Source organism: Bos javanicus, chromosome 4 (genome assembly GCF_032452875.1).
Source record: "Bos javanicus breed banteng chromosome 4, ARS-OSU_banteng_1.0, whole genome shotgun sequence".
In the NCBI taxonomy this organism is placed as follows: Eukaryota; Metazoa; Chordata; class Mammalia; order Artiodactyla; family Bovidae; genus Bos; species Bos javanicus.
The window spans coordinates 94671186-94695862 of record NC_083871.1 but is presented as its reverse complement, the minus strand read 5'-3'; the positions used below and the strand labels follow the sequence as shown (position 1 = coordinate 94695862).

Here is a 24677-nt window from a genome sequence, read left to right as displayed (position 1 = left end):
GGAAATTCTAGGCCGCTTCCAGCTTTGAAAAAAAAGAACACACAAAAACTCAAGTCTCTTTAGGGGAACTCTAGCCCGAGTCAGGACTCTTTCCTCCTCTGTCGCTGGCCTTTTTCCTGGAGATGATCTAGATATAGCTGGCCCTGGACACAGGCATGCCCACCATGCCATCATGGCCACTGGCTGCATGGCCCATCAGCTCAGCCTTCTTGCCTCTACCTTAGGCCTTCTCACATGCCAACCTTCTCATTTCTTTGCTCAAAGCTCTCAACAGCTGCATTACTGATGTGTACCCAGCCATATGGCTGCCTCTAACCACCTGTCCAGACCCCCTATCAGCCACTGTTAATCTTTGGCTCAGGCGCCATATTGGACATGGCCTGTACCTAGAGCTTTGATCACCACTGATGCTCTCTTTCCACTAACTGGTCCAGCTTCTGTCTTCTTCTACAGGTTGGGTGGGAAGCAGAACTTGCTCTTATTCCCACCATACCCCCTTTTCTTCCCTGTCTGTAAAACCCTGCATTCTTTGTGTCCTGCAGGGGCTGACTCATGGGTACCCACAATTCTGGTTTTTTTTTTTTTCACTTTTTATTTTATATTGGAGTTGTGAAAGTTTCAGTGGCACAGCAAAGTGACTCAGCCATACACATACGTGTATCCATTCTCTGGTCCCCACAATCCTTTAGCAACAACAACAAAAGTCTGGCCCTTGTAAATGAAGGTCTTGCTTTCTGCCTCAGACTTACACAACCCCACTCAGCTCTCTAGTTGACCTCCTCTTCTTGGTGGTACCTGCTTGCCCCTGAAGGCAGGGCAAACAGACCCACTATCCCTGCTGCCTAGTGATGGGGTAATGCAAAAGGGACAAAGCAGCCTGAGGATGGTAGAAGGCAGCTCATCTGTGTCTTAGAGTCTCTCCTTGAGATAAAGTGCTTTCTTAGTAAATGGCCTTGCCTGGACTAACTTCTTAGTGCATGACGACTGTGGTGAGGAACAAGAGGATCTCTCTCTCTCTGGATGTACAGCGCTTTGCTATACTGGCTCTGACTGGCTGAAACTCTGCTCCCAAGACCAAGGGAGCATCTGAGGGTGCCCAGGAAGAGTAGGTCACAAACCAGTGACTTGTTCAGTTTTGTTATCCGGGTGACGAAATGGGGGACTCTGAACAGGTCACTCCAAAATGGGCAACTCCTCCCTACCCAGGATGGGAAATGTGGCAGGAAGAGGAGGTCACCTGTCTGTACCCACCTCTCACTCAGGGTGCCAGAAACGCCGCCCCTGGAGATCCACTCCTTCAGATCAAACACTGCCCCTTCCAGGGTCCTCTTAAGTGCCAAAGGGATGATGTGGATATTAGTAGCTCCAAGGAGTGTGTTATCTGTTTGGGGCCCCGAGACCATTATAAGAGGAGAAAAGGGAATGCCTGCTAGTCTTGCCTTTCTCCTGGGTACCTAGAAGGCCAAGAGGCATTTTCAAGGCCCCTGTACCTTCCTGAACCCAAAGGGGTGTCAGCCAGCACCAGAAGCTACCAAGCCTCTTCAAATTTGTTTTTATTTCCTAAGGAGTCAGGGCAGGGATGGGGAAGGGATCCATAACTTGGGTTTCAGGAGAAGCCCAGGCCTCGGAAAAGAAAACCACTCCTCTGGCTCTCCCCTCAGCAGTTCTGTCAGTAGGGATGATGCAGTGTGTGCTCCATGATGGTCCGAATGGCCATCCATGTCTCCTGGGCCGTGGGGATGATCTGCGTGGCTGGCAGCAGGAAGCCGTAGCGCCCCGTGTCCCGGAGCTCGAAGCTGAAGGAGTACTTGATGCCACTGTCATAGGCCCAGTCAACTGTGATCCCGCTGGCCACATCTGGGGACAAAAGGAAGAACAGGGTGTGGTCACAAGGTACAGAGGCTTCCTGCAAAGACAGTGTGCCTTGGAGACCAAACCCCCACCCATCCCAGACCACACCAAGCTTCCTGGCCCGGGCTTCAACCCGGGCCACACCCTGCTCACCCAGTGCATGCTCTGCTCTAGCAAAATGAAAGCTCCTGGAGGCCACCAGACTTGGGATATTTACGCCTACGGGGCATCGCAGTGAGCCAGCCGTCAGGAGCTGTGCACTAATTAACGCTTCAGAGAAGTGGGTGCTGGGTCTAGGTACCACCATTCACCCTCGTACTCAGATGTGGAAATCAGCTCTGGCCCAGCCCCGCTGGATCTGTGGCACAGCCCTGTGGCTAACCAGGCCTGCCAGCCAGCAGAGCCTGCACCTGCCTGAGCCCAGGTGGATGTGGCGCCTGCAGCAGCAGCAGCCAGGGGACGGCTCACTCACAGAGGGTGGTACTGATGCTGCCATAAATGTACTCGATCCCATGAACCTCATACAGGGCCTGCACTGCATCCTTGGCAAGATGGTACTGCAAGATTCAATCCAGAGAGTGAGAGGCAGTGGGTCCCCACTCCCCCACACCCTCACCAGCTGCTGTGAACCACGGACTTAGGAGTCTTGGAAGTTGAATGTGTAGATGGCTCTTGCGGGAAGGAAGCACAGCATCTCCAGCTGCGAACGTGATCACATGTGAGAACAAGCCTCTCACCCCCACCCTGCTCCCTACCAAAGGGCCAGCTGAGAGTCTGTGGGATGCCTCCCCCAAGCCCTAAGCAGCCAATCTCACCAACTCCTCCTGGTTTGAAACAGGCTCCAGAGAGTGGCCATAGGGGTACATGAGCATCTGAGAGTAGCTGTGGATGGAGATCAGAGCCTTGACGTTCCCATGGGACATGATAAAGTCCACGACGGCAGCCACTTCTGGCTCTGACTGAGGGGAGGGCCCATGGTAAGTCTCTGAGCAGGGGTTGTTGTTAGAACCGTTTCCTGGAAGTAGAATAAAGGCACCCACAGGGTTCAAATTCCCAGGCGTCGGAAATACTCTCACAAATATTCTGTATTCCTCTCTAATCCTAGCCTTCTTTGCAGTTTGGTTGAGGTCATGTGGCTACTATTGACCAACAAGAATGTGAGCAGTAATGATAGGTCACCTCTAGTTTGAGGCTAAGAGCAAGTATGACCTCTTGATACTCTCTTCTGTGTGGTTAAACCAACAACAACAAAACGCTCTAAACGGAGACGTGTCCTGGATCTCTCTGTCACCAATGGAAGACAGCTGTCAAGGAGGGTTACCTACCCACAGTGGACTTTACGTACGTGAAAAATAAAAGTTTTTACTGTGTTAGGCCGCTGAGACTTGGAGGGATGCTTGTTACTGCTGCATACCCTGGTCTAATACATCAGAGGAGTGTTGCCACACCACAACTCAGCAACTCTGTGGCCCTGCAGAGTGCTCCCTTAGCTTGTCTTTTGGTTAAGTCCTGACTGTGGTTCCATTAGAAAGTCAGGCCTGCCTCAGCAGTCGCCACTAGGTCTCCAGCCTGGCTTCCCCTATGAGCAGTGACCCCTGTGAGCTGACCCTTCTCTCCCGACCCTCCATTTCCATGGGGAAGGCTTGGGTCAGTTGAGTGCTCAGATATAGTGTCTGCACAAGCTGTGCCAACCCAAGGACAGCATGGACTTGGAGCTGGGGAAAGAGAGAACAGATCACCATAGTTGCCTAAGACTGCTCTGGGAAGCACAGATGCAAAAAACCCTTGAAAATTCTTCTGAATGGGGACCTAAGTTTGGAAGGAGGGCAAAGAGTAACTGTTCCTCTACTTTAATTTGTTCCCATCTCCTACTAGATTCTTCGCTCCCCATCTCTTTTCTTCCTCTCTTGTTTTCCTCTCTTCCCCAGTGGCCAGTTGGTGGAGGGCTAGGCTGGGCTGGTCAAGATTTGGGGGTTAGGAACACATGAAAGGAGCATCCCAGGCCCTGCTCTCACTTCTCCTCCCTGAAATGACTGAACAGAAGCCCGGTCAGAAGCCAGGGGCTGCCCAACTTCTGAAGCCTCCTGAGGATGCCAGAGCACGCCCCTGACCCGCAGGGCAGTGAGTTGGCTGCAGACCTAGGTGGCTGCCCATGGACTGGTTCAGATGCTGTTCTAGGACTGCAGCAAACAGGTCCTCCCCAAGGGTACAGGTGAGGGCGGTATAGGTGGGAAGGATGATCTACAGATTACTCATTATGAGAAATCAAATTAAGGCAATAATAAAGTCATAAACAAAATCTTCCTGCCTGAGTCACTAACCAGATACTCGCTATTTCTGGCCACAGGCAGGCCCAGAGGCAATTCTGTCTCCTGGAAGCGCATCCCCTCTTGGTCTGCACGACCTTGCAGGGGGTGAGAACTGACCCTGGTTGGAAGGGGGTGTGCCTGCAGGGAGCAAAGGGGTAGGAGCAGCCTGGTGGGCTGGAGCTGGCCCAGCAACAGCGGCCCTGTTTGTTGTGTCTGCTGGGAGCTCCTGCACCTGCTGCACTTGATGAATGACAAGCAGCAACAGATGAGCGGAGCGGGGGAGGCTGCGAGCTTTGTCTGCGTTTGCAGCCCACGCACGGAGAGCGGTTCCCCTGCCAACGACCAGGTGGCTTTGCCCAAATATGGAGAAACACTTCAGGCCATTAGTTCTGGTTTGAGCTAAGCAGAATAAACTAATCTTCCCCTGACCAAATGGGAATTAGCTGCCTGCCTCTCTCTGACGTTCACAAAGTCCTCCGAGCCTGCCTGTTTCACAAGTACCTGCTAATGGGTTCATTAGCTATTTATTTTTCCTTCTCAAAAATGTAATTTGTAGGAAGGGGAACTGGCTGGAAGGACATGGTAAATTATTAAAAGCAGTAATCTTTGGGCAGTGGGATTATGGGAGCTTTTTGTCCCCTCTGGGCTTTTTTTTTTTTTCCACTTTTTTTTCCACATTGTGTATATACTGATTTTTTCCCCCCTGTGGTGAAACCCACAAAAGATATTTTCTTTAAGAGGTAATTTGTCTTTCTTCTAGCCAGTCTGTCTCAGGGTAGATAGGCACTCACTTCAGCCAGTTCTAAGGGGCCCACGTGGATGCTTTCTTGGGACAAATGTCTGGTTATTTGGAGATGGAAATGCCTAATTTTACACAGCTGTGTTTCCTTACACAAGCAGTTACAAGTACAACCCAGATTCTCAGGCGACCCCTACACTGTGGGCTGACTGGTTTTGCTCTGTAGACTTCAGAGCTATCCTTATTTTCACAGAACGGATTCAAAGAAGCCAGATTTTTGAAACAATGGGCATCTGGATCTAGAATGTTCTGCCTTGTTGGGTTAGCCAACAAACAGGTCTGCAGATCTGTTTTTCAATAGCACTGTCTCCTGTGGAGCTAAACTCTGACTCCTGGTATAGTGTGGCAGCCACATCTGGAGGCCAAGGGCTATGCCTATTCAACCCTCTGCTTTGGAGACTGTCCTGGTTAGACCCAGCATCCCACCCATCAAGCTGCTGCGTTCGCAGGGTTCACATACTGGTCTCTGTTTCAGTTTCCCCGTGTGGTCCTTATGCCCCTGGCACGGCAAGAGAGATGATAAGGAAGAACACCAAGGGAACTCAGGAGGAAGCTGCCCACTCCTCCCTAGGATCACAGGGCCCTGTGGATACACAACAGCCCAGGGTCATAAAGTAATTGGACGGAAAATAAAAGCCAGGCTTAAGTCAGTGTTGATGATAAGAAACTAGCTTATTCTATATTTAAACCTTTGTCCCGGCCTCCCCAGAGGGCAAAATTCGGGTCACAGTTCTCAGGGAATAAGTTTTGAGACCTTTTCTTGTGGCATGCTCCCTTCAAGGAAGGGCTAGAGATATTCAGGGGGCACCATAAATCCTGGGTTTTGAACAACAAGGAAGACTACTTTGAACCTCCTTAAGCCTTTCTCTGCCATATTTAGGATCTGATCCTTGCAGTTAGTCCCCATTCAAGGAGCTGTTTCCCACGAAGGTTTAGCATATGTATACATTTAACAGACATATGCAACCTCTCCCCATATATCACAGCCAATCCTAGGCATGTGCCCGCCTGTCCCTGCCATGACTCACTCGCATTAGCTAAGTGCTCTGCCTCCCCGGTTATGCGTCAACATAATCTGTGTGGGAGATGTGCCAAGGACCAAGTTCTCTCCAGCCCTGCCCCTGGGGTGCAGCAGACTGAGGTACCTCCAAAGCCTGACTTCCAGTTTCTGTTAAGATCCACACCAATGCAGAAGATTCCTGGTCTGGTGGACTTGTTCTTCCGCCACAAGCGGTTCTGAAAAAGTGCAAGGCAGGTGACTCATTCACTGAGCCCTTTCTGGGTGGGAGCCTCTGACATCCTAGGAAGCGGGTCTGGTGGGACAGGGAGGGACGAAAGGAAGCAATCTCTAGGGCAGGATGGGGCTGGCATACTGAGCCATGGCTGCAGATTAAATGCTTTGTGGTTAAAGCTGGGGTATGGCGAGAGGCTTGAGCACAACCAAATAACAGTGGACTTCCCTGGGCAGTTGGAGGGCAACATTTGCAGCCACAGCACCTGAGCAGCCCGCCTGCCTCATGGAGACTCTGCAAGGAGCCCCCAAAGGGTCTGTCCCCAGGGAACCTCAGCAGAGCATCCCAAAGCCACTGTGACCTTTCTTTGCTCCATTCCCCCCAGAGCTGACCCTGATCCCTAAGCCCCTCCCTCTTAGGTGCTCTCACCATACTGTGGGTATAAGCAAACCCATCGGGATTAGAGACAATCTCCAGGAAGATGTCCATGGCATTCAGTACATCTGTTACGATGCGGTCTTTGCTGTATTCACTGACAATCTGCAAGAAAGGGCTGAGTGGGTACAGAATGAGGGACAGGAGGCCCTGGCGGGCTCCCCTCCAGAGCAGAGCAGGATCTCCATACAGCCACTAGCTACAGGCAGGGATGGCATCAGGTCATCAGGTTCATCCTTGTGCAGAACCGAAGACTTGGATTTTCAACAACTAGAAGGTGGGGGCTCTGGGCTGCAAATGGCCAGAGCACGTGGCGGCTGTTCCACAGGGCAGGTGTGCAGAAAGCACCCCAAGTCAGATGAACCAAGTAAGTTTTCAACTGGAGGTGCCCTTAAATAGTTGAGCAGCTTCAACCCTCCACCTCATCCCAGCCCCCATGGTCCATGCTGACCTTCTTGGCAATCCAGACGCTGGTGGCATGGGTGATCCACTCCCGGGAATGGATTCCAGAATCAATCCAGATGGCCGGGCGCCGAGAACCTCCAGTGCTGAACTGGGGAAAAGCACCAGGCCCCACACAAGTTTGAACCACAACAGCTACAGGGCTGTCCCCAGACTGCCTAGAAGGAGGCCCCAGATGTATCTTCAGTGCCTGGGGTGGCTCCCTGTTCCTGAGACGGGGGTCATATGTGCGGGTACATGTGTAGGAGCCCATGGAAAGTGCACACATGTGGGGACCTTGGCAACACAGTGATGCTCTTGCAGGGCAAAGTGATCTAGTCAGAAGCACAGAATTGCCCAGGTCTGCAAGTGTTTTAGACTAGTGCTTCTCAAACTTTCAAGGGCACGTGAATCCTCCAGGGATGTTACTAAAATTCAGATTCTGATGTAGCAGATCTGGAAGGTGAGGTTGGTAATTTCTAACAAACTCTCAGAAATGCTGCTCCTGTGGGTCCAGGGACCACCCTGAGTAGCAAGAGCTTAGACAACATTAAAGAGAGAACACAGGCAGCCCTTATGAGAAATCAAAGCAGGCACAGGTGAAGTCAAGTCCCACGTTAGCCGAGGCCAAATGACCCTTCAGAAGAGTCCCCCAGGGCACTTGTGAGGACAGCAGAGTCTGCCTTCTCTGAGAGCTGCGTGCCAAATGACCTGCATGCTCCACACTCTCGAGTGCCCTTCAGGGCACATACAAAGAACTGTTTTCCAGTATGCTTCACACTTCCACCGCTCCTGCCGCCTTCATGGCCAAGGGCACTGCTGCCGCCAAGCGTACTGGAACCCTGTTTCCAGTGGGCTCTGTGAAGGGCTAGAAGGTCTCCTCATAGACTCAGGCCTATCCATGGGGCTGCCTAAGCCAGAGGGCCTCAGTCATTTGTAAATGAGGCCTCTGTGTACCTCTCTTCCCATTGACCAGATGAAGCAGCTGAGTTAACAGGAAGAATGCTGATTCACTCACACTCACATCCCCAGTTCAAGGTGATGACTGCCATTCTGCAGTTCCATTTCCTTAACAAACCTCCCACCAGATTCCTGACCCAGGACCTGCCTGGTTCACTTCACTGCCAACTGTCCACACCTACAAGGGGTGGGTCCCTGAACACCACCATCCCAAAGCTTGTGCATCACCTCAGGACAGGAGTGTACACATCTCTCTCCCCAAACGGACTGGCTGACTCCCACCCAGCCACAACCCCACACGAGCTCAGTCTTATGCCTGAGGCACTCACTGTACAGTCTGGTAGTCAACACTCCCAGCTTTTACCTTCAGAACAAGGATGGACCGATTTTCAAAGCTGTGGCCAATCTGAAGTTTTGAGACAACATCTGAATGCTCAGTTACAAAGGTGTCAATCCAGGTATAGATCTGGAAGGAATGAAGTTTCTCAGATGGGCAGTTAAGCAGGGAGGGAGCAAACCCCAGGGTCTCTCTGAATATTCTCATTCCCTGATCCTACCACCTTCTTTAATGCTTTCCCACCTCCCTTGAGGATCTAAAAGAACTGCAAAAATCAAAGACTACCCTCGGGTCTAAGGCAGGAGCTGTGGTCAGCCTGGATTCCCAGACTTTTCACCTCCGTGCAGTGCTATGCCTTTGCCTGGAAGAGCAGCATATGCTGAGCCTACTCAGTCCCCTAGGGTTAGCCTGCAAGGCTCTCTCTGGTGGAAGTTTCTCTTACTTCCATTTTATTGACCCCTTCAATCCACTTACAGATCTCATAGTCCTTGCAGTGTTGTTTTTAGTCATCCTGCCCCTTTTAGATTCTAAGGTTCTTGAAGGCAGGATTATTTATCTCAGACATCAATAACTTTCTCCCAGTGTCTGCTCTACACTTTCTAGGCATCGGCTCACAGTCTCCTATAGCCCCAGAGCCCTGAGTCTGGACAAGCCGAGGGTCCAAGAGGACAGCAGAGTCTAGAGCTTGATGGGGCAGACCCACCTCCTCCAGGGTGTGGTAAGAGGAGTAACTGAAGCTACTGGTGCTTCGCTCCAACCGGCGGGACTTCGCCATGGCTTCTCTCTCCTCGTCCAGCAGCACCTGGGAGGCAGAAGCACATACTGGAAGGGAAGGCGAGGCTGGGCCAGGCATGCCACTTCCGGGCCCTGCCTCAGCTGGCTGCACAAAGACAGCGTCGACACAGCAGAATGAGCCGCCATGAGTGTGAGCTGTGCAACAGGAGATGCCAGGTTGCGGGGTGATTCTTCTGCTTGGCAAGCTGGCATTCACCCTGCCTTCTCCCAAATGAGCATGGATGGGTCAAGGAGTCTGGAGAATGTGGTCCTAAGTCTGCCACTGCCACTAACTTGCTGTGGAACCTTAACCTTGGTTTCCTCAGCTTGAAAATCGGGACTTGCCTTGCCCATTTCAATAGGATAAAATGTAATAACAAATACCAAAGGGCTTTGGAAAAGATGCTCATGGGTGGCTGCCAACATTGCTTTTGCCCTCTGTGAACACTCTGTTGAGCGAAAGCCCAAGCTGAACTATGGACACTGACCCCTGGGAGAGCAGAGGGCTCACCTGGCCCACACCATGCACTCTACTCCAGGAAGTAGCCCTGACAGTTGACATCCAAGCCATTTGAAAAGCCTGTCCAAACCACTTTACCTAATGTGCCAATAGTCTTTCACTCACCACTTTAACTGCCTCTTAAACACAGGTACAGATGAGCCAAAGCAGCATCCTTACTTGAGTGGCAATTGGGAGCTGGCTCTCAGCCCTTCTGTGGTACTTCCCTCAAAGAGGGCAGTATAGTGCCTGAGTTGAATTGACCTCCCACATCATCCCGGGGCATTTTCCCCACTTTTGAAGTCAGTGAAATGGGCAGGTGCCCTTCATCCTAAATTCATACCCTTACATTGTCACCCAGGGATGAAGACACCCCAGGACTCAGCGATGACTACAGCGTGGGAGGGGTCTGGGCCTCTTTGCAACAAAAGGGAAAGCAAAGGCCCTCAACCCAAAGTCACCCTGGTTTGCCCCTCTGTGGTTGTTGCATAGTCACTCAGTCATGTCTGACTCTTTGCGACCCCGTGGACTGAAGCCCACCATGCTTCTGGGTCCACAGGATTTCCCGGGCAAGAACAGTGGAGTGGGTTGCCATTTTCTTCTCCAGGGGAACTTCTACATCCAGGGATTGAACCTGTGTCTCCTGCAATGGCAGGCAGATTCTTTACCACTGAGTCACTGGGAAAGTCCGTGCACCTCTGGGTCACAAGTAAATCCTGACGATGCCTTGCTTCAGGCCAGGGCCTTTTAGTTTACCAAGCATCTTAATACTCATCATTCCAGTTAATCTTATGACCTGATGACAGGGCAAGAATTAACTATTCATGTTTTAGAGATAAATCAAATTAGAGAGATAAACAGACTTAACAGCAAAGCTAACAAGGGACAGAGATGAGATAAAAATCCAGATATCCTAGTTTCTAGCACTATGTCCCTTAAGGCCAGCTGGCTAGCAAAATTAAAGGCAAATAAGAATCACACACACACACACACACACACATACATCTATGTATCTGTGTGTGTGTGTATGTGTGTGTATGTGTATACATAGAGGGAGAAAGAGAAAGCACATGTATAAAATACTAACAACAGGTCAGAAGTCCATCATACTATTCTTATAATTTAAAAGTGCTTTAAAATAATGAAAAGGCAATACCCTAAGCATAGGAAAACAAGACAGTAAAATGCCAAAAAAATTTACCCAAATGCTAACATTATTGTTAGGATAGAAAGCTTGTGATTTTAAGCAATTTTTCCTTTTCTCTATTTTTACATTTTTCACAGCGTGCTCATATTACTTCAATAAGTAAAATCTTCTAAATGAATAAATACTAAAACAAAGGCAAAAATGCCCCAATGTCTAAAAATGAAGGAGCAGCCATTCATGGAGTCTCCAGTCCCAGGGCTAGAAGACAGCCCCTCTCCATCCCCCACTGCTGAGGCCGAGGTCACTGCCGGGTGACACTCTCACCCCACTCCCCCTGTCAACTTACTCACAATCCTCAAAGCACAAATTTAAAAATGGGAGTGGAAATCAAAGCTTGGGGGCTTATTTCTTTTTGAGCACCAACTACACATGTGGCATTTGTAATTGTGATGTTTTCTAGCTAAACTGGCTGGGCTGGGGACGTTCCCACTTGGGCAAAGCAGGGATTGCTGGTTTGCAGAGAGATGGCTGGGGGAGCCCCAATCTTCACTGGCACAAGCACCATCCCGGGAAGTCCTAACAAAGGAAATTTGTTTTCTTCCCAGAAAATCGACGGAAATCTCAGCAGCCCCCATGACCGACGTGTGCCCGGCACCATGGGCCAGGCACAACCAGCTGCAGTGAGCAGCAGAAAGAGTAGGTCGGGCCGACGTACCTGGAGTCAAGGCCGGTTCTGTCCCATGCTGGTCCCACCACCATGAAGTTAAAGGACTAACATCCTAGGGGTGGAGATGGTGGGTGAAGATGGAGGAGAGAGAAGACAGGACTGGAGGACCCAGTTCTTCCTACACAGCCCAGGGACACCCACAGGAAGAGAGTTCACACAAGGTTGTCCTTTGTTCTACACAACAGCTTGGAGGCAAATGGGAAGTCGGCACCCAACTGCAAATAACTTTCCAAACACCCTCACAGCCTTGTGAATGGATGTGACACCCGCTTACAAATTGGAAATGCTCAGCCCTCACAGCTGGGCCCTGGATTCCAGGAACATGAATCTGTCCTGGCCTGAAAAATACACAGATGTTTGCTCCCTTCACAGGGCTGAGGGAAGGGAAGGAAGGGGACGGGAGATCTAAGAATGCATTCTCGTCTCACCACAGCCCTGTCAGGCTTCTTGGAGAAAAAAACAGACTCAGAAGTAAGCCATTTGCCTCCTGGAAGCCATAACCTGACAGAAAAAGTAGTACCTTAGTGTAAATTAATTTATGATAGTTGTAAGGAAGGATGGGGACATTAAGAAGTGCACCTCCAAGATGAGGGGGGGAGCAGACTGAGGGCCCCAAAGGTGAAGATGACACCTGAAAGGAATCTGCATTCACAGCTCTCTCCAACCGCAGACGTGAAATGGAAGCAGCTCCCGGAAGCGGTGGGTGGGGGACAGGAGACGGCTCTAACACAGCTCTGTGAAGAAGGCAGTCACTTCTCCTTACCCACCCCTGACCTCCTCTGCAGGCCTAACATCTGCAGTGGTAGCTGCACGGCTGGTAGCAACCACAGTCCATGCCTATGCTGGGATGTGGGGCTGGGAGGGTACAGATCTGGGGTTGTAAGAATGAACCCTTCGGAAGTCAAGACTGAACTGGGGCTTCACTATCCTAAAGGCAAAGTTAAAACACCACATGAACAACAGTGACACCCACTAAGGAGGCAGACGGCATAAGAGTAAAGAGTCCAGGGCCTGGAGTCAGGCTATCTCAGGTTAAATCCTTTGTTGTCACTGATGGGCAAATGACTAAGTTCTCTGTGCCTTGGTCTCCAAATTACAAATTTTTCTGAGCTTTCATAAAATGGAGGTCATGTTATCATGTACTTTCACACATACTTGAAGTGTTCTTGTGAGGATTAGAAGGGTGAATACATGTAAACTGCTGAGAACATTGCCTAGCACACAGTAAATGCCAGCTATGATGACGAGGGACAATAGGATAACAGTAACTCTCGAGGTGACTCCAGGACTCTGTGGTGGAATAGTCATTACAGGGCATGACCAGGAAACCTGGGTTCCTCCAGAAACCTGGTGTCTGCCGGACTTGGACAGTAAGTGGAGCATCAGTGGTCACTTGGGTGACCCTGCCCCTGCCCTCCGCAGGACCAACAGAGGGGCTGGCCCTTCTGTCCCTGTCACCCCACCCCCTGGACCCTCCTCAACCCTCACCCCCAGGCAGCCAGCCTCTGCCTCTCCCTCAGGAGCTTGCCCATGATTCCTTCCTTTCCTCACCTATTCCTGTCCTCCTCTCCTCTTTAGAGCTGCCACCCACCCAGACCCCAGCCAACACAATTCCCACATTTTAATCTCTTCTGTTCAGCAGACTGGGCTTCCCAGGTGGTACTAGTGGTAAAGAATCCAGCTGCCAGTGCAGGAGAGATAAGAGACTCGGGTTTGATCCCTGGGTTGGGAAGATCCCCTGGAGGAGGGCATGGCAACCCACTCCAGTACTCTTGCCTGGAGAATCCCATGGACAGAGGTGGGCTACAGTCCATGAGGTCACCAAGAGTCAGACATGACTGAAGCGACTTAGCATGCACACACATTCAGCAGAGTAATGTCTGTGATGCACACACTGGGCACTAAAGACACAGCAGTCAACAAAACGAAACTGCCTGCCCTCATGCAGCCCTACAATCTGGTAGAGGAGACAGACGATAAACCAGACAAAGAAGTGAACCACAGAGGATATTAGAAGGCCGTAGGTGCCAAGAAGAAAAGTGAGGGAGGGAACTGGGGGAATGTGGGAGAAGGGCACAACTTAACATAAGGTGAAAAGTTGACGTGTGAGTCAAGTTTTAAAAGCAGTGAGCCACATGCTGATATTTGCAGAATCAGCATTCCAGCAATATAGGGCCAGCAGTGCAAAGGCCCTGAGGTATGATCCTAGCCAAAGGCATTGAGGCAAGGGTAGCTCAGGCAAGCTGGAGGAATGTCAAGAAGGTGATGGTGCCTGGAGCACAGTAAGCAAGAGTCAGCAGTGCAGGGCAGCACATGGATCATGTAGAGCCTTATAGCAGTTTTAAGGACTTTGGCTTTTACTGTGAATGAGGTGGGGAGACACAGAGGGTTTTAAGCAGAGGACTGATATAACAGGACTTGCATACTGACTGCTGTGTTGAGACTAGGCAATAAGGAGGCAAGGGTGCAATCATGCAGAACAGTTAGGAAACTACTAGAATAATCCAGGTGAGGGCTGATGGGGTATTGACCCATGGTGCTAGCATAGAATTTGCAAGATACATCTCTCTACATCTCACTAGCAGAAGGGAGAACTGATAGGATTTGCTAATGGACTGTCTGTGGGACAGACCACCTGACCTGCCTCTTGAGAAACCTGTATGCAGGTCAGGAAGCAACAGTAGAACTGGACATGGAACAACAGACTGGTTCCAAATAGGGAAAGGATTATGTCAAGGCTGTATATTGTCACCCTGCTTATTTAACTTCTATGCAGAGTACATCATGAGAAACACTGGGCTGGATGAAGCACAAGCTGGAATCAAGATTGCTGGGAGAAATATAAAAAACTTCAGATATGCAGATGATACCACCCTTATGGCAGAAAGTGAAGAAGAACTAAAGAGCTTTTTGATGAAAGTGAAAGAGAATGAAAAAGTTGGCTTAAAGCTCAGCATTCAGAAAACAAAGATCATGGCATCAGGTCCCATCACTTCATTGCAAATAGATGGAGAAACAGTGGAAACAGTGACAGACTGTATTTTTTTGGGCTCCAAAATCACTACAGATGGTGACTGCAGCCATGAAATTAAAAGACGCTTACTCCTTGGAAGGAAAGTTATGACCAACCTAGATAGCATATTAAAAAGTAGAGACATTACCTTGCCAACAGAGGTCCATCTAGTCAAGGCTATGGTTTTTCCAGTGGTCATGTATGGATGTGAGAGTTGGACTGTGAAGAAAGCTGAGTGCCGAAGAACTGATGGTTTTGAACTGTGGTGTTGGAGAAGACCCTTGAGAGTCCCTTGGACTGCAAGTAGATCCAACCAGTCCATCCTAAAGATCAGTCCTGAATGTTCATTGGAAGGACTGATGTTGAAGCTGAAACTCCAATACTTTGGCCACCTGATGTGAAGAGCTGACTCATTGGAAAAGACCCTGATGCTGGGAAAGATTGAAGGCAAGAGGAGAAGGGGACAACAGAGGATGAGATGGTTGGATGGCATCACCGACTCAATGGACATGAGTTTGAGTAAACTCTGGGAGTTGGTGATGTACAGGGAAGCCTGGTGTGCTGCAGTCCATGGGGTCACCAAGAGTCGGACACGACCGAGTGACTAAACTGAACTGAAGAACTGTCTGGGGGATGTGAGAAAAAGAGTCAAGGATGACTCCAGGTTTCTTGTCTGAGGGACGAGAGGACGGCATTGCCATTTGCTGCACTGAGGGAGGCTGTGGAGGAGCAGGCCAGGGGAGCTGGGTTTGTACCTGCGAAGTCTGAGATGCCCATTAGACACCCAGGTAGAAATGCCAAGTAGATGGTCAGAGATGTGAGCCTTCAGTTCAATTCGGATATGAGAGGCTGGCTGGAGCTACCAACATGGGAGTGCTCAGGAGGTGGAAGGTATTCAATTCCATGATCCTGGATGAGGGGACAGAGAAGAGGTCGAAGGACAGAGCTGGGAAACAGGAGAACAATGTGCAGAGAAGCAGCCAGGAAGATGGGACCACCCAGGAGAGTGCGATGTCCTGGAAGTCCAGAGAGGAGAGGGTGATGGGTCAGGCTACAAGCTGGAAGCACGATGCACACTCAGAGCTGACTGCTGAGGGAACCTGGGAGCTGTGTGTGACGCTGTGTATGACAACGAGGGTGAAGGTAGCGGTGGACAGTTTACCCAAAAAGAGGGATGAAGATGGCATGTAGAGTCAACATTTCCTGGAGTTCTGGTCTTGGAATAAGAGGAGAAGTGGGGTGATAGCTGGAGGTTGGGGGAAGGGATCAAGAGAGGACCTTTTTAAGATGAGAGAAATAACTCTATATTTGTATGCTAATGGGAATGATCCAGGAGAGAGGGGAAAATTGGCCAAGCAGTATTTACACTAAATTGTATTTTACTCTAGAGCGTGCTCGGAGCATGGGCGATTTTTGTTTTCTCCTTTGTGCTTTCCCTTATTTTCCGAATTATCTACCATGAATATTTATTAATTTTGTAATCAGAAAAAAAGCCATTAAAATCCACAGAGCTGATTGCTCAAGTGAAGCCTTTCCATGGTGACTCATCCCAGGGAAAAAAAAAAAAAGGAAAAAAACCAAAGGGCCAAAAAGAATGAGGAGGTGAAGAAAAATTAAATGCAAATAGAGCTCACTCAAAATCAGATAATTTCTTTCCTGGCCCACTGCAATTTCCTCACTACCCTCCTGCCTGTCAGTCTCTCCCTGCTCCTGTCCCCAACTCAACACTGTCAACATTGTCACTGTCAGAAGGATTTTTCTTAAATGCAAATCTGATCATGTCAGAGCCCTCCAAAGGCTCCCCCACGGTTTTCGGGATTTTCTCTCAACCTTTTCACCTGGTGGAGGGTGCCCTTTGTGCTCTGGTCTGGCCTCATTGCCAATCATGGGCCCCTTCTCCTCCCCGGCCCTCCCTTCTCCTGCTCTTCAGCCACACCGTAATTGCCGCCTTCTCAGAGCCTCAGAGCGACCATGCAGTGCCTCTTGTACTCGCTCCCATAGCAACCTGCTCCACTCCATCAGCGCATCATCCACTCCATTGTAATCACTGATTTACTCCCCTCCGCTTCCCCACCCCCACAGCACTCCAGCTCCCCTGGATACAGGGACTGGATTTCTTTATCTTTGTTTTTCCAGTACCTTGCCTAATACCCAGCACACAGTTGGCATCTCTGTGTCTGTGGGCGGAAAGAATGAGTCCGCCTAGTTTATCTCAAGCATCTTTCTGATCACAAGACAGGAGGGAGTAGGGGGCACTTCCCTTCCTCAAAAATCTCCAGTATCTCTGGCCAAGGTGAAAGCTGGGATCAGGGTTTTTCACACTTTCTCTCAGCCTGGTACTAACCAGCAAACACACCCTCTTTCCTTTCCTTCTCACAACCATTAAGTGAGGCAACATTTACTAGTGCTGTGCTGTGCTTAGTCACTCAGTCATATCCGACTCTTTGCAACCCCATGGACTGTAGTCCACCAGGCTCCTCTATCTATGGGATTGTCCAGGTAAGAATACTGGAGTGGGTTGCCAGGCACTCCTCCAGGGGATCTTCCCAACCCAGGGATTGGACCCAGGTCTCCCGCATTGCAGGCAGATTCTTTACTGTCTGAGCCACCAGAGAAGCCCAAGAAAACTGGAGTGGGTAGCCTATCCCTTCTTCAAGGGATCTTCCCGACCCAGGAATCGAACCGGGGTCTCCTGCATTGCAAGAGGATTCTTTTCAGCTGAGCTACCAGGGCAGCCATTTACTAAGTCCTACCTAAATGGCAGGCCCTATGGTAGACGCTGGGGTATAAAGACAGATAAGGCAAATGATTCTATACCTTGAGGGGCTTGGGGAGGGGACTCTTGAGACAAAGACCAATATATTAATCAGGTCTCTCTGAGCAATTCATTCAGCACACAGTTACTGAGGGTCCCGTGCAGGAGACGCTATGCCAAACACTGGGGTGAGAAGATCCAGAAGACAGAAAGCTAGCAGTCCTGTGCATCAATAACTAAAACATGAGACTGCCGGCCAGCAACCTGAGGGGTGCAAAGCCCTTCCCTTCTGTTAACGCCTCTGAGTTTCCCTCCTCATGGACACCTTCCCCCATCATCACCACAAATCAACTCAACACAGCAGTCTCCCCCCAGCCCCAGCTTCCTGGAAGCCAAAATGTGATCTCAAGTACGACAATCAGAGCTTGATGCATTGCAGACAGAGCAAGTTGCTGGTGAAAATCCTGCCTGACTGGGTTAGCGCCCAGAGTCCAGGGCATTCTACTGAGAGGCAGTAAAAAGCTCCCCTTTCCCTATCCTTAAAGGGAATCCAGGGCTGGGGGTGACAGGAGAGGACAGCCCCAGAGGAGCCAATGATTCAGGGAGACTCCCAGGTGCCTCTGGGGCCACTCCTGATACACGAATCAACAGAAAGAGTTTAGAGACCTCTTCATATCTGTTTGCCAAATACTGCAGAGTCTCCAGGGCAGGGCAGATGCATGGAAATGAAAACTTTTAAATGCAGGCACAGGTGAGAAATGAGGATTGAGCACTGAATTTTTTGATGTGGTAGCCTCTATTGTCTATGTGAGTTTCCCCATTTTTGTTTGTGGGGGATTTAATTGGACAAAGAGCCTACTCCCAGATGTTAAGCAGGAAACAGATGTGCCTGAGGAGGAGGAAAGGTCTTTGAATGGACCACAGTGCCCCAGCCCTGTCCTTGCATGAAAAGGAATGCACCTAATGCGTTTATCGCCTGGCAGGCGGAGAGTGTGTGCACTCCGGGGACTGTGTGTTCCCACACTCAGAGCCCGTAGAGGAGACTAGCGGCAGCATGACATGGCTGGGCAGGAACCTGTGTGTATACAAATCTACAGGTACACAGCAGCATTTGCAGAGGGCTGCAGCCAGAGAAGTCTAACCCAGTGGTGCCCCAAAAGAATCATTTTAGGAAAGAGGCTCCTTGAGGGTATTCTGGAAGACAGATCAATTAAAACAGAATTTCATGATGTTCAGAAAAGATGCCATTAAGATGCAGCAACGAGTGAGGGTGGGGAGAGAATGGGGTGCCTGGAATGAAGTCTCCCTTCGCCCTAACCAAGGGCAGGTCTGTAGTCACTTCTCCCAGAGCTGTTTTTCTGGGAGAGTCCTGCCCAGGAGAGACGCCTGGTACTGAGAGCCAGCATTGGAGGCGACAGGAAGGAAACCACAGCAGGGTTCACAGGAGCGGCTTCGCTCACCTCTTCCTGCTTCTCTGGAGTGAAGGAATTCCCTGCTATCGAACGGGTGAGACACACAGGGACAGGAAGGAACAGTCAGAAACGCAAAGGGAGCCGTCCAGAAGAGCCCTCCCTGCCCTCAATGCCCAGGAGACAGCTGAGCTGCCCCCTCCTGTCTCCCTTCTCCCTGTCTTCTCCTTTGCCACGAACTATAGATTCCTCCATAAGAGAACTCTCAAAAACACAACAAATTAGTGAATATAACAAAAGAGAAGCAGACTCACAGATCTAGAGAATAAACTGGTGGTTAGCTGGTGCGGTGCAAAGGGGCAAGACAGAGGCAGAAGAGTGGGGAGTATAGACTGTGAGTGTAAGATAGGCCCTGTGATGTAGGGTACAAGGAATACAGCCAATAAGTTTTGTAATAACTCTAAGTGGAAAGCAACCTTTAAAACTATATAAAGTTAAAAAAATTTTTTTTCATTGAAGAGGACTCCACAAGCTGCCCTGACCTGTGAATTATGAACTCTTTCTTGGATTTTTCTTACATTTAAATTTTTTAGAAAGATCTTTCTTAGATTTAAATTTTCTTTGACTAGTGTGAGGTTTCATTCCTTTCCTGGAAGGTTCACAAAAATGCAGATGAAACTCCAGAAAGAAAACATCCACTTTAACCTTGGGTATTTTTTCTCCAGGTCGGGCCCAAACCTGCAAGGGATGTGAAGGTGAGACCCCCCAACCTCAGTGTTGGGGCAGGACCTCACCTGGATGTCCTTTATCATGATGTTGTAAGCAAGGCCGTGAGACTCCAGGTAAGCTTTGATGTCTTTCAATTCAGAGAAGGGAACCCTCATGTCCACAGGGAGGCTGGGCCTGGCTGGGCCGCGCCAGAAGTCCACCTTAGTCACAAAGGAGAAAAAAACAATAGGCAAGTGTACCAAACATCCTGCAGGCACCTACAGAACCGATGATCTTCTCTTATACAGTTGAAAGGGCCCCGGTTCCAAAATGAAACCCTTAAGGCAGAGCAGAAAGACGGAGACAAACAAAATCCCCAGGTCATGGAGTTTCCTTCCCTAATACTAAGCACCTTTGTCTCCCAGCCTCACTCACTCCATGTAACTTCACCCAGATCCAAAGAGCCCACAATAGTTTTCTAAAGGTGAGACAGCGTATCATCTGGGACATTCACGTAGTCAAGAACACTGGGGAGAAAAGGGAGACATCACTGCCCCCGAGCCCCAAAGGGGTAGGAGAGGCCCAATCCGGAGCCCTGTGCTGTCCGATTTTCATTTTGTAAAATGGAGAGAATTATTGTAAAGTGTTCTGAGTCCTGGTTGATAGGGGCACTCACACAAATAGGATGGTGGGCTTTGGGGCACATCCAGAAATATCTGGTTGTTTCAACAGCCCTCAGACCAAACCCTTCTATATTGAAGAAAACGTCTTGCCCAGTGGAATACTTGTGGAGGACACACGTTCTCAGAAACCAGGGCTCGGGCTGAGGGACAAGCCCAAATAAAACAGGTTTGCCAAGCTAAGCCACTTCAGTCGGGAAGCAGATGTGTCCAGTGCGTGCGGCATGGCTTCCCACCCAGAGACTCATGCACCTCTCGCGTGGCTTTAGGACCTTCCAGCCGTTTTCAGAGCAGCCCTCCGATACAGGGCAGAGGGGAAAGCCAAGCAGGGCTGCCCCACCTTCTGGGCCAGTGTTCCCAGCCTCTCCTGAAGAGAAGCTGCGCTTGATTCTCCCCCTGTGCTGTCATCTCCGGCAGGCATACCCAGAGGGCCAGGTTTGGGGTGGAGGGAATGGGACAGGGAGCCGAGGGTGCAGGCCGCTGTGAGGGAGGAGAGGACATGGCGCCAAGCCCCGCGGATTCCTCACCTTCTGGGGCTTCAGGCCCTCCAGATCCCTGAGAAGTGAAAGCTGCTTCTCATTTTTAGCCAGGATTCGAAGAACCTGGTCACTGGAAAGACACAGAGGAGACCGAGGGAGCTTCTCGGAGGGGTTCCTCAAAGGCTGTGCAGCCTGGAGGACGCAGAGTGGGAAAGAGAACCTGGCAGGATAGCTGGGAGGCGAGAGGACCCCTGGGCAGAAGGACCTGCGGCTCTGGGAAGCTCCAAACTCCTTTAGTCTGAGGCCAAGGGGTCTCTCCAGACCCAAAGATAGACCACCGGGGGACTCCATAAAGCCTGTCAGTTCTGCTGATGAACCCACTGCCCAGACAGGGGAAACAGGATGGGTAAGTGGTGGAGAAAGGAGGAAGAAAAAAGAGGAATGAAGGAGAGAAAGGGATAGATACAGGGAGTCGAGGTACCGATAGTGGCCCCATGCACTCTTTATACAAGGATCCAGGCCATGTCTGCCCCAACCCCACTGCCTTCTCTCAAGAGCTGGAGGACATGGAAGAGATGAATCTCACCCTACCTCACAGGGGGAAGCTGAGCCCCTCCCCATCCCCCTGGAGGGGTGGGAGCCGGGGCAACTGAGCAGCCTATAGTGTAGCCTTTGGGGTCTGAGCCAGGATGGCCATGGCTCCCTCCCTGGCCGGCTCTGATACCCTGGATGATGAACCCCCCTCTCTAAGCTTGCGTTTCCTCTTCACTATGGAAATACTATGGAGTGCTCACTTTGCGGGGCCTTTGGAAGGCTGAGAAATCATGTCTGTAGAGGGCCTGGTATGTAATACTCATACTTAATTTTACTCAAAGGACAATACCACACCCACACATTAGGAACACAGTCTTTGGGGGGTTATGACTTTTTTAAGAATCAGAGGAAAGTTATGAACACTGGAGAAAAGTAGATACACAAAATTTTACACACGGTTTCAGGGGATTCTTGGATTCTTGGGATTCATGCAGACTAAGAACTCTAGATTTGGGGAGGAATAATAAGACACTTGCGCGTCCTGCCCTCACATGCAAAATTGGGAGGTGAAGGAGTAAGAAGTGGGTTCAGGATGGGAAATGAAATCCTGAATCCCTCTGCCCTGATCAGGTCCCACTGGGCCACCAAGTCACCCGACTCCTGGCAATCCTCTCTCCCACTAAGGAGCAGCCACTCACCCTGTGAAATTCATCTGGCCCAAAGCTGCTGCCAGGATAAAGCTGCAGACGAGGAGTGTCCGCCTGCCCACAGGGTACAACCTGCGAATCACGCCTCCTCCAGGGGAACTCTGCATGCTTCTTCCTCCAGGCGAACTTCAGGGGTTTTCCTCGCACACAGGCATGGCCAGGCCTCAGGACAGCAGAGTACCTAAAAGCCAGCAGGCCCGGCAGAGGACGTGCGTTAGGCTCTCTCTGGGACTCCCACGTCAGGCCTTCCAGAGGTGGGGCGTCCCTCCCCACTTCTAGGTGAGTCCTCTCCTGGGAAGGTGTGGGGGGCAGGGGTAGGGAAAGAGGAAGTCAAGGCCTTTAGCTGTTTTCCTTCCCAGAGGTTTACTGGGCTAGCCTCTCGTGAATATGGAATCCTCCATCTCCAGAGAAAGGCTGAGAGAAGCCATAGGCCCAAAGAAATCACTCCTTTCCAGTCTCCTGCTAATCTCGTCTTTGTGCTCCTTCTCCCTCCCCATCCACTCACACATATGATCCTTGAACATAAGGGTGTGGACGCCATTGAAACAACACCAGATTTAGACACAGAGCTGGGTACTCACTTCCTGTCTAAAAGATCCGGGGCAACTGACCTAGTCTCTCTAAGTCTCAATTTACTCATCAGTCAAATAGGGTTAATAATATCTCCCCTCCCTACCTCACAGGGTTTTCTGGGGGATATTAGATGAGACAACTTGGGTGAATTGGCTTGGCAAAGCCTGCAAAATAGAATGTCTTATTATCTCAAAGCATTAGCTCTTAGTCACAGCTGCATCTTAGGTCAGGACTCTAGCTGCAGTGGAGAGAAGGGGAGAGAAGAAAATGGAGCGAGGAACAAAGGAAATGTCTATTCTATGAGAAGGAATTCAGTGAAGGGTCCCTTTTCGCTGTGTTCAGGTGGTCACCATTATGCCAGGATAGGTAGTGCATTTTCTACTTAGACATGAAGGTCACTGCAGTCATTATTATAGTTCTCAACAGAGAGCAGAGTCAATTTCTCAGTCTGCTGAAGCCCCACACAGCCCCCTTTATGGTCTGGGAACAGTATGAATAAAGCAGAGTCCAGCATACAAAGCAGTCATATTAGAAGGAGAAAGTGAAAGATGATGCCTGAATGGTAAATGATGAATCTAACAGAAAATCCGCAGGAGGTGGAGGAAAGGCAGAGACTAAATCCAACAAAGTTGTTCAGCAGAGGACGTCAACAAAAGGCCACTTAACTGTCACCGGCGATTCTCAGAAGCCCCCCTCCCCATCCATGCTTTCCCAGAATGGCCAATTAACCGGCCATGTGTGCAGAGAGGAGAGCTCTTTTATTGAGAGAATGCCCTGCTCCCACACCCCGCCGGACCTACTCCATTATCTCGCAGTTCAGCTGTTCAGACATGCCAAACTCTCCTAGAACCCTGGCTTTGAGAACTCTCAGACTGAAACATTAGCAAAGAGTTTAAGGACCTAGAAAAGAAAGCAATTAGGCTTTCTACTCAAGTAACATTCAGCGTCAGTAGAAATTTGGAATAAAAGAATATACTAGTAAACAATAGCTCAGGAATTTAAAAGAAAAGCAGTGGGATGGTACTAGTCACCCAAAGTACCCAGCATCTTCTTGTTCAAAAGCATCATTATAAGTCACTAATAATAAGACAACCCCTGCACTTGCTTTAGGGGTGGGGAAAGAGACAGAGATAGATCGAGAGCAAGAGCAAAAGAGAGACAGAGGCACAATTAAGAATTCTTGAGAATTCTACGGCAGCACATGCAATAGAACTTTCTGTGATAATGGAAATGTTCTACGTCTGCAGTATCCAATAGGATAACCACCAGTGGCTAGCATGACTGAGGAATTTCAGTTTTTAATTAGCTTTAGTTGATTTAAATAATTTAAATGGCCACATGTGGCTAATGAGTGCCGTATTATAAGACGGCACAGTTCTGTGGGAATTCACCAGCCCTAAGTACTGACTCCATGGCTGGATCTGAAGCAGACACACACAGCTGTGTTTAATACCTAACACCCGCTTCTCACTCAAAATTAACTACTCATTAATTAATTTTTATTTGTAGACATTAGTTAGACATTAGATAATGTCTAATTAAGTAGACACTATTTACTCAGTAGATGCTTACTGAATACCTACTATGGGCCAAGCACTTGCTAAGGTGTGGAAATAAAATAGAGTGATACAGATCTGGCCCTTAGGTTTCTATTGGGGTAAGTAGACAACTGAAAGAGCATACAAATAAATGTGAAAATATAGCTGATGTATGTGTTACAAGGGGAAGGTACAATGTGCCAGAAGGACAGGTAACATAGATTCCATATAGACTGAAGATGCAGGGAGACTTACTCTAAAGAAGTTGTTAAAAGGACTTTCACCTCCTGCCATATACCTGACCAATCCTGCCCAAATTAAATTAGTAAAACGCTAGATAAAATATTTTTAATACAACTTTTCTTAATGCCTTACTGGGTTGGCATAAAAGTAAGAATCCACAGATCCCAAAAGAAGTAAAAGCAAGACCCATGAGAGGTAAGCAAACTTTTCCCATGATGAGTAGAGGTCTTTCAACTCTGTTCTTGATCTTCCTTCTTAGAAGAATATACCTTGTATCTAGGGTCATTTTCGTCCTACTTGAAGTATATATTTAAATGTTTCCTTCAGTGAAAAAAAAAAAAGCTCTTTGTTTTTATTTGTTTGAAAATTCTTTATTTGCTTTAATTCTTGAAAGAATCTCACTGAGTATAAATTCTAGGTTGATTATTGTTTTTCTCTCAACACATTGAAAACAGTATCCCCCAGTCTTCTAGCTTCCACTTTCACAGTTAAAAGGTAATCAATTAGTCTATTTACTGTTCTTTAGT

General features: G+C 49.3%; 2 protein-coding genes across 7 annotated transcripts in view; both read right to left on the bottom strand.

Moving 5' to 3' along the window:
- Positions 1-1537: 1537 nt before the first annotated feature.
- Positions 1538-23898, bottom strand: CPA5 (carboxypeptidase A5). 6 transcript variants are annotated; one of them, XM_061414707.1, is made up of 12 exons: positions 23170-23898; positions 22473-22533; positions 21788-21977; positions 20604-20685; positions 19483-19617; positions 9068-9166; positions 8392-8493; positions 7078-7179; positions 6621-6731; positions 6105-6195; positions 2667-2866; positions 1538-1857 (listed from the first exon to the last, which is right to left on the bottom strand). In XM_061414707.1, exons 3-12 carry the CDS (start codon positions 21901-21903, stop codon positions 1561-1563), a joined length of 1335 nt encoding a protein of 444 aa, XP_061270691.1. In that variant the 5' UTR covers positions 21904-21977; positions 22473-22533; positions 23170-23898; the 3' UTR covers positions 1538-1560. The 6 variants fall into 6 exon arrangements, with proteins under 6 accessions (XP_061270691.1, XP_061270694.1, XP_061270690.1 ...); XM_061414710.1 differs by adding an exon at positions 2324-2408 and having other exon boundaries at positions 22473-23892; XM_061414706.1 differs by having other exon boundaries at positions 22473-23898.
- LOC133246416 (carboxypeptidase A4-like) overlaps positions 22009-24677 on the bottom strand; it is a 71928-nt gene continuing 69259 nt past the window's right edge. The window contains exon 14 of the mRNA XM_061414714.1: positions 22009-22087. Coding sequence (XP_061270698.1) covers positions 22086-22087 — 2 coding nt within the window. The 3' untranslated portion in view covers positions 22009-22085. The remainder of the gene's footprint in view (positions 22088-24677) is intronic.

Bases quoted from the DNA above. Each gene is read 5' to 3' on its own strand.
- CPA5 (XM_061414706.1), bottom strand. From the start codon at position 21,903: ATGCAGAGTTCCCCTGGAGGAGGCGTGATTCGCAGGTTGTACCCTGTG. The intron at 8,494-9,067 runs GTGGGTCTGCCC...CATTCCTTCCAG, and splicing joins CTTACCACACCCTGGAGGAG to ATCTATACCTGGATTGACAC. The intron at 1,858-2,666 runs GTGAGATTGGCT...TTTTGTCCCCAG, and splicing joins TTTCAAACCAGGAGGAGTTG to ATGTGGCCAGCGGGATCACA.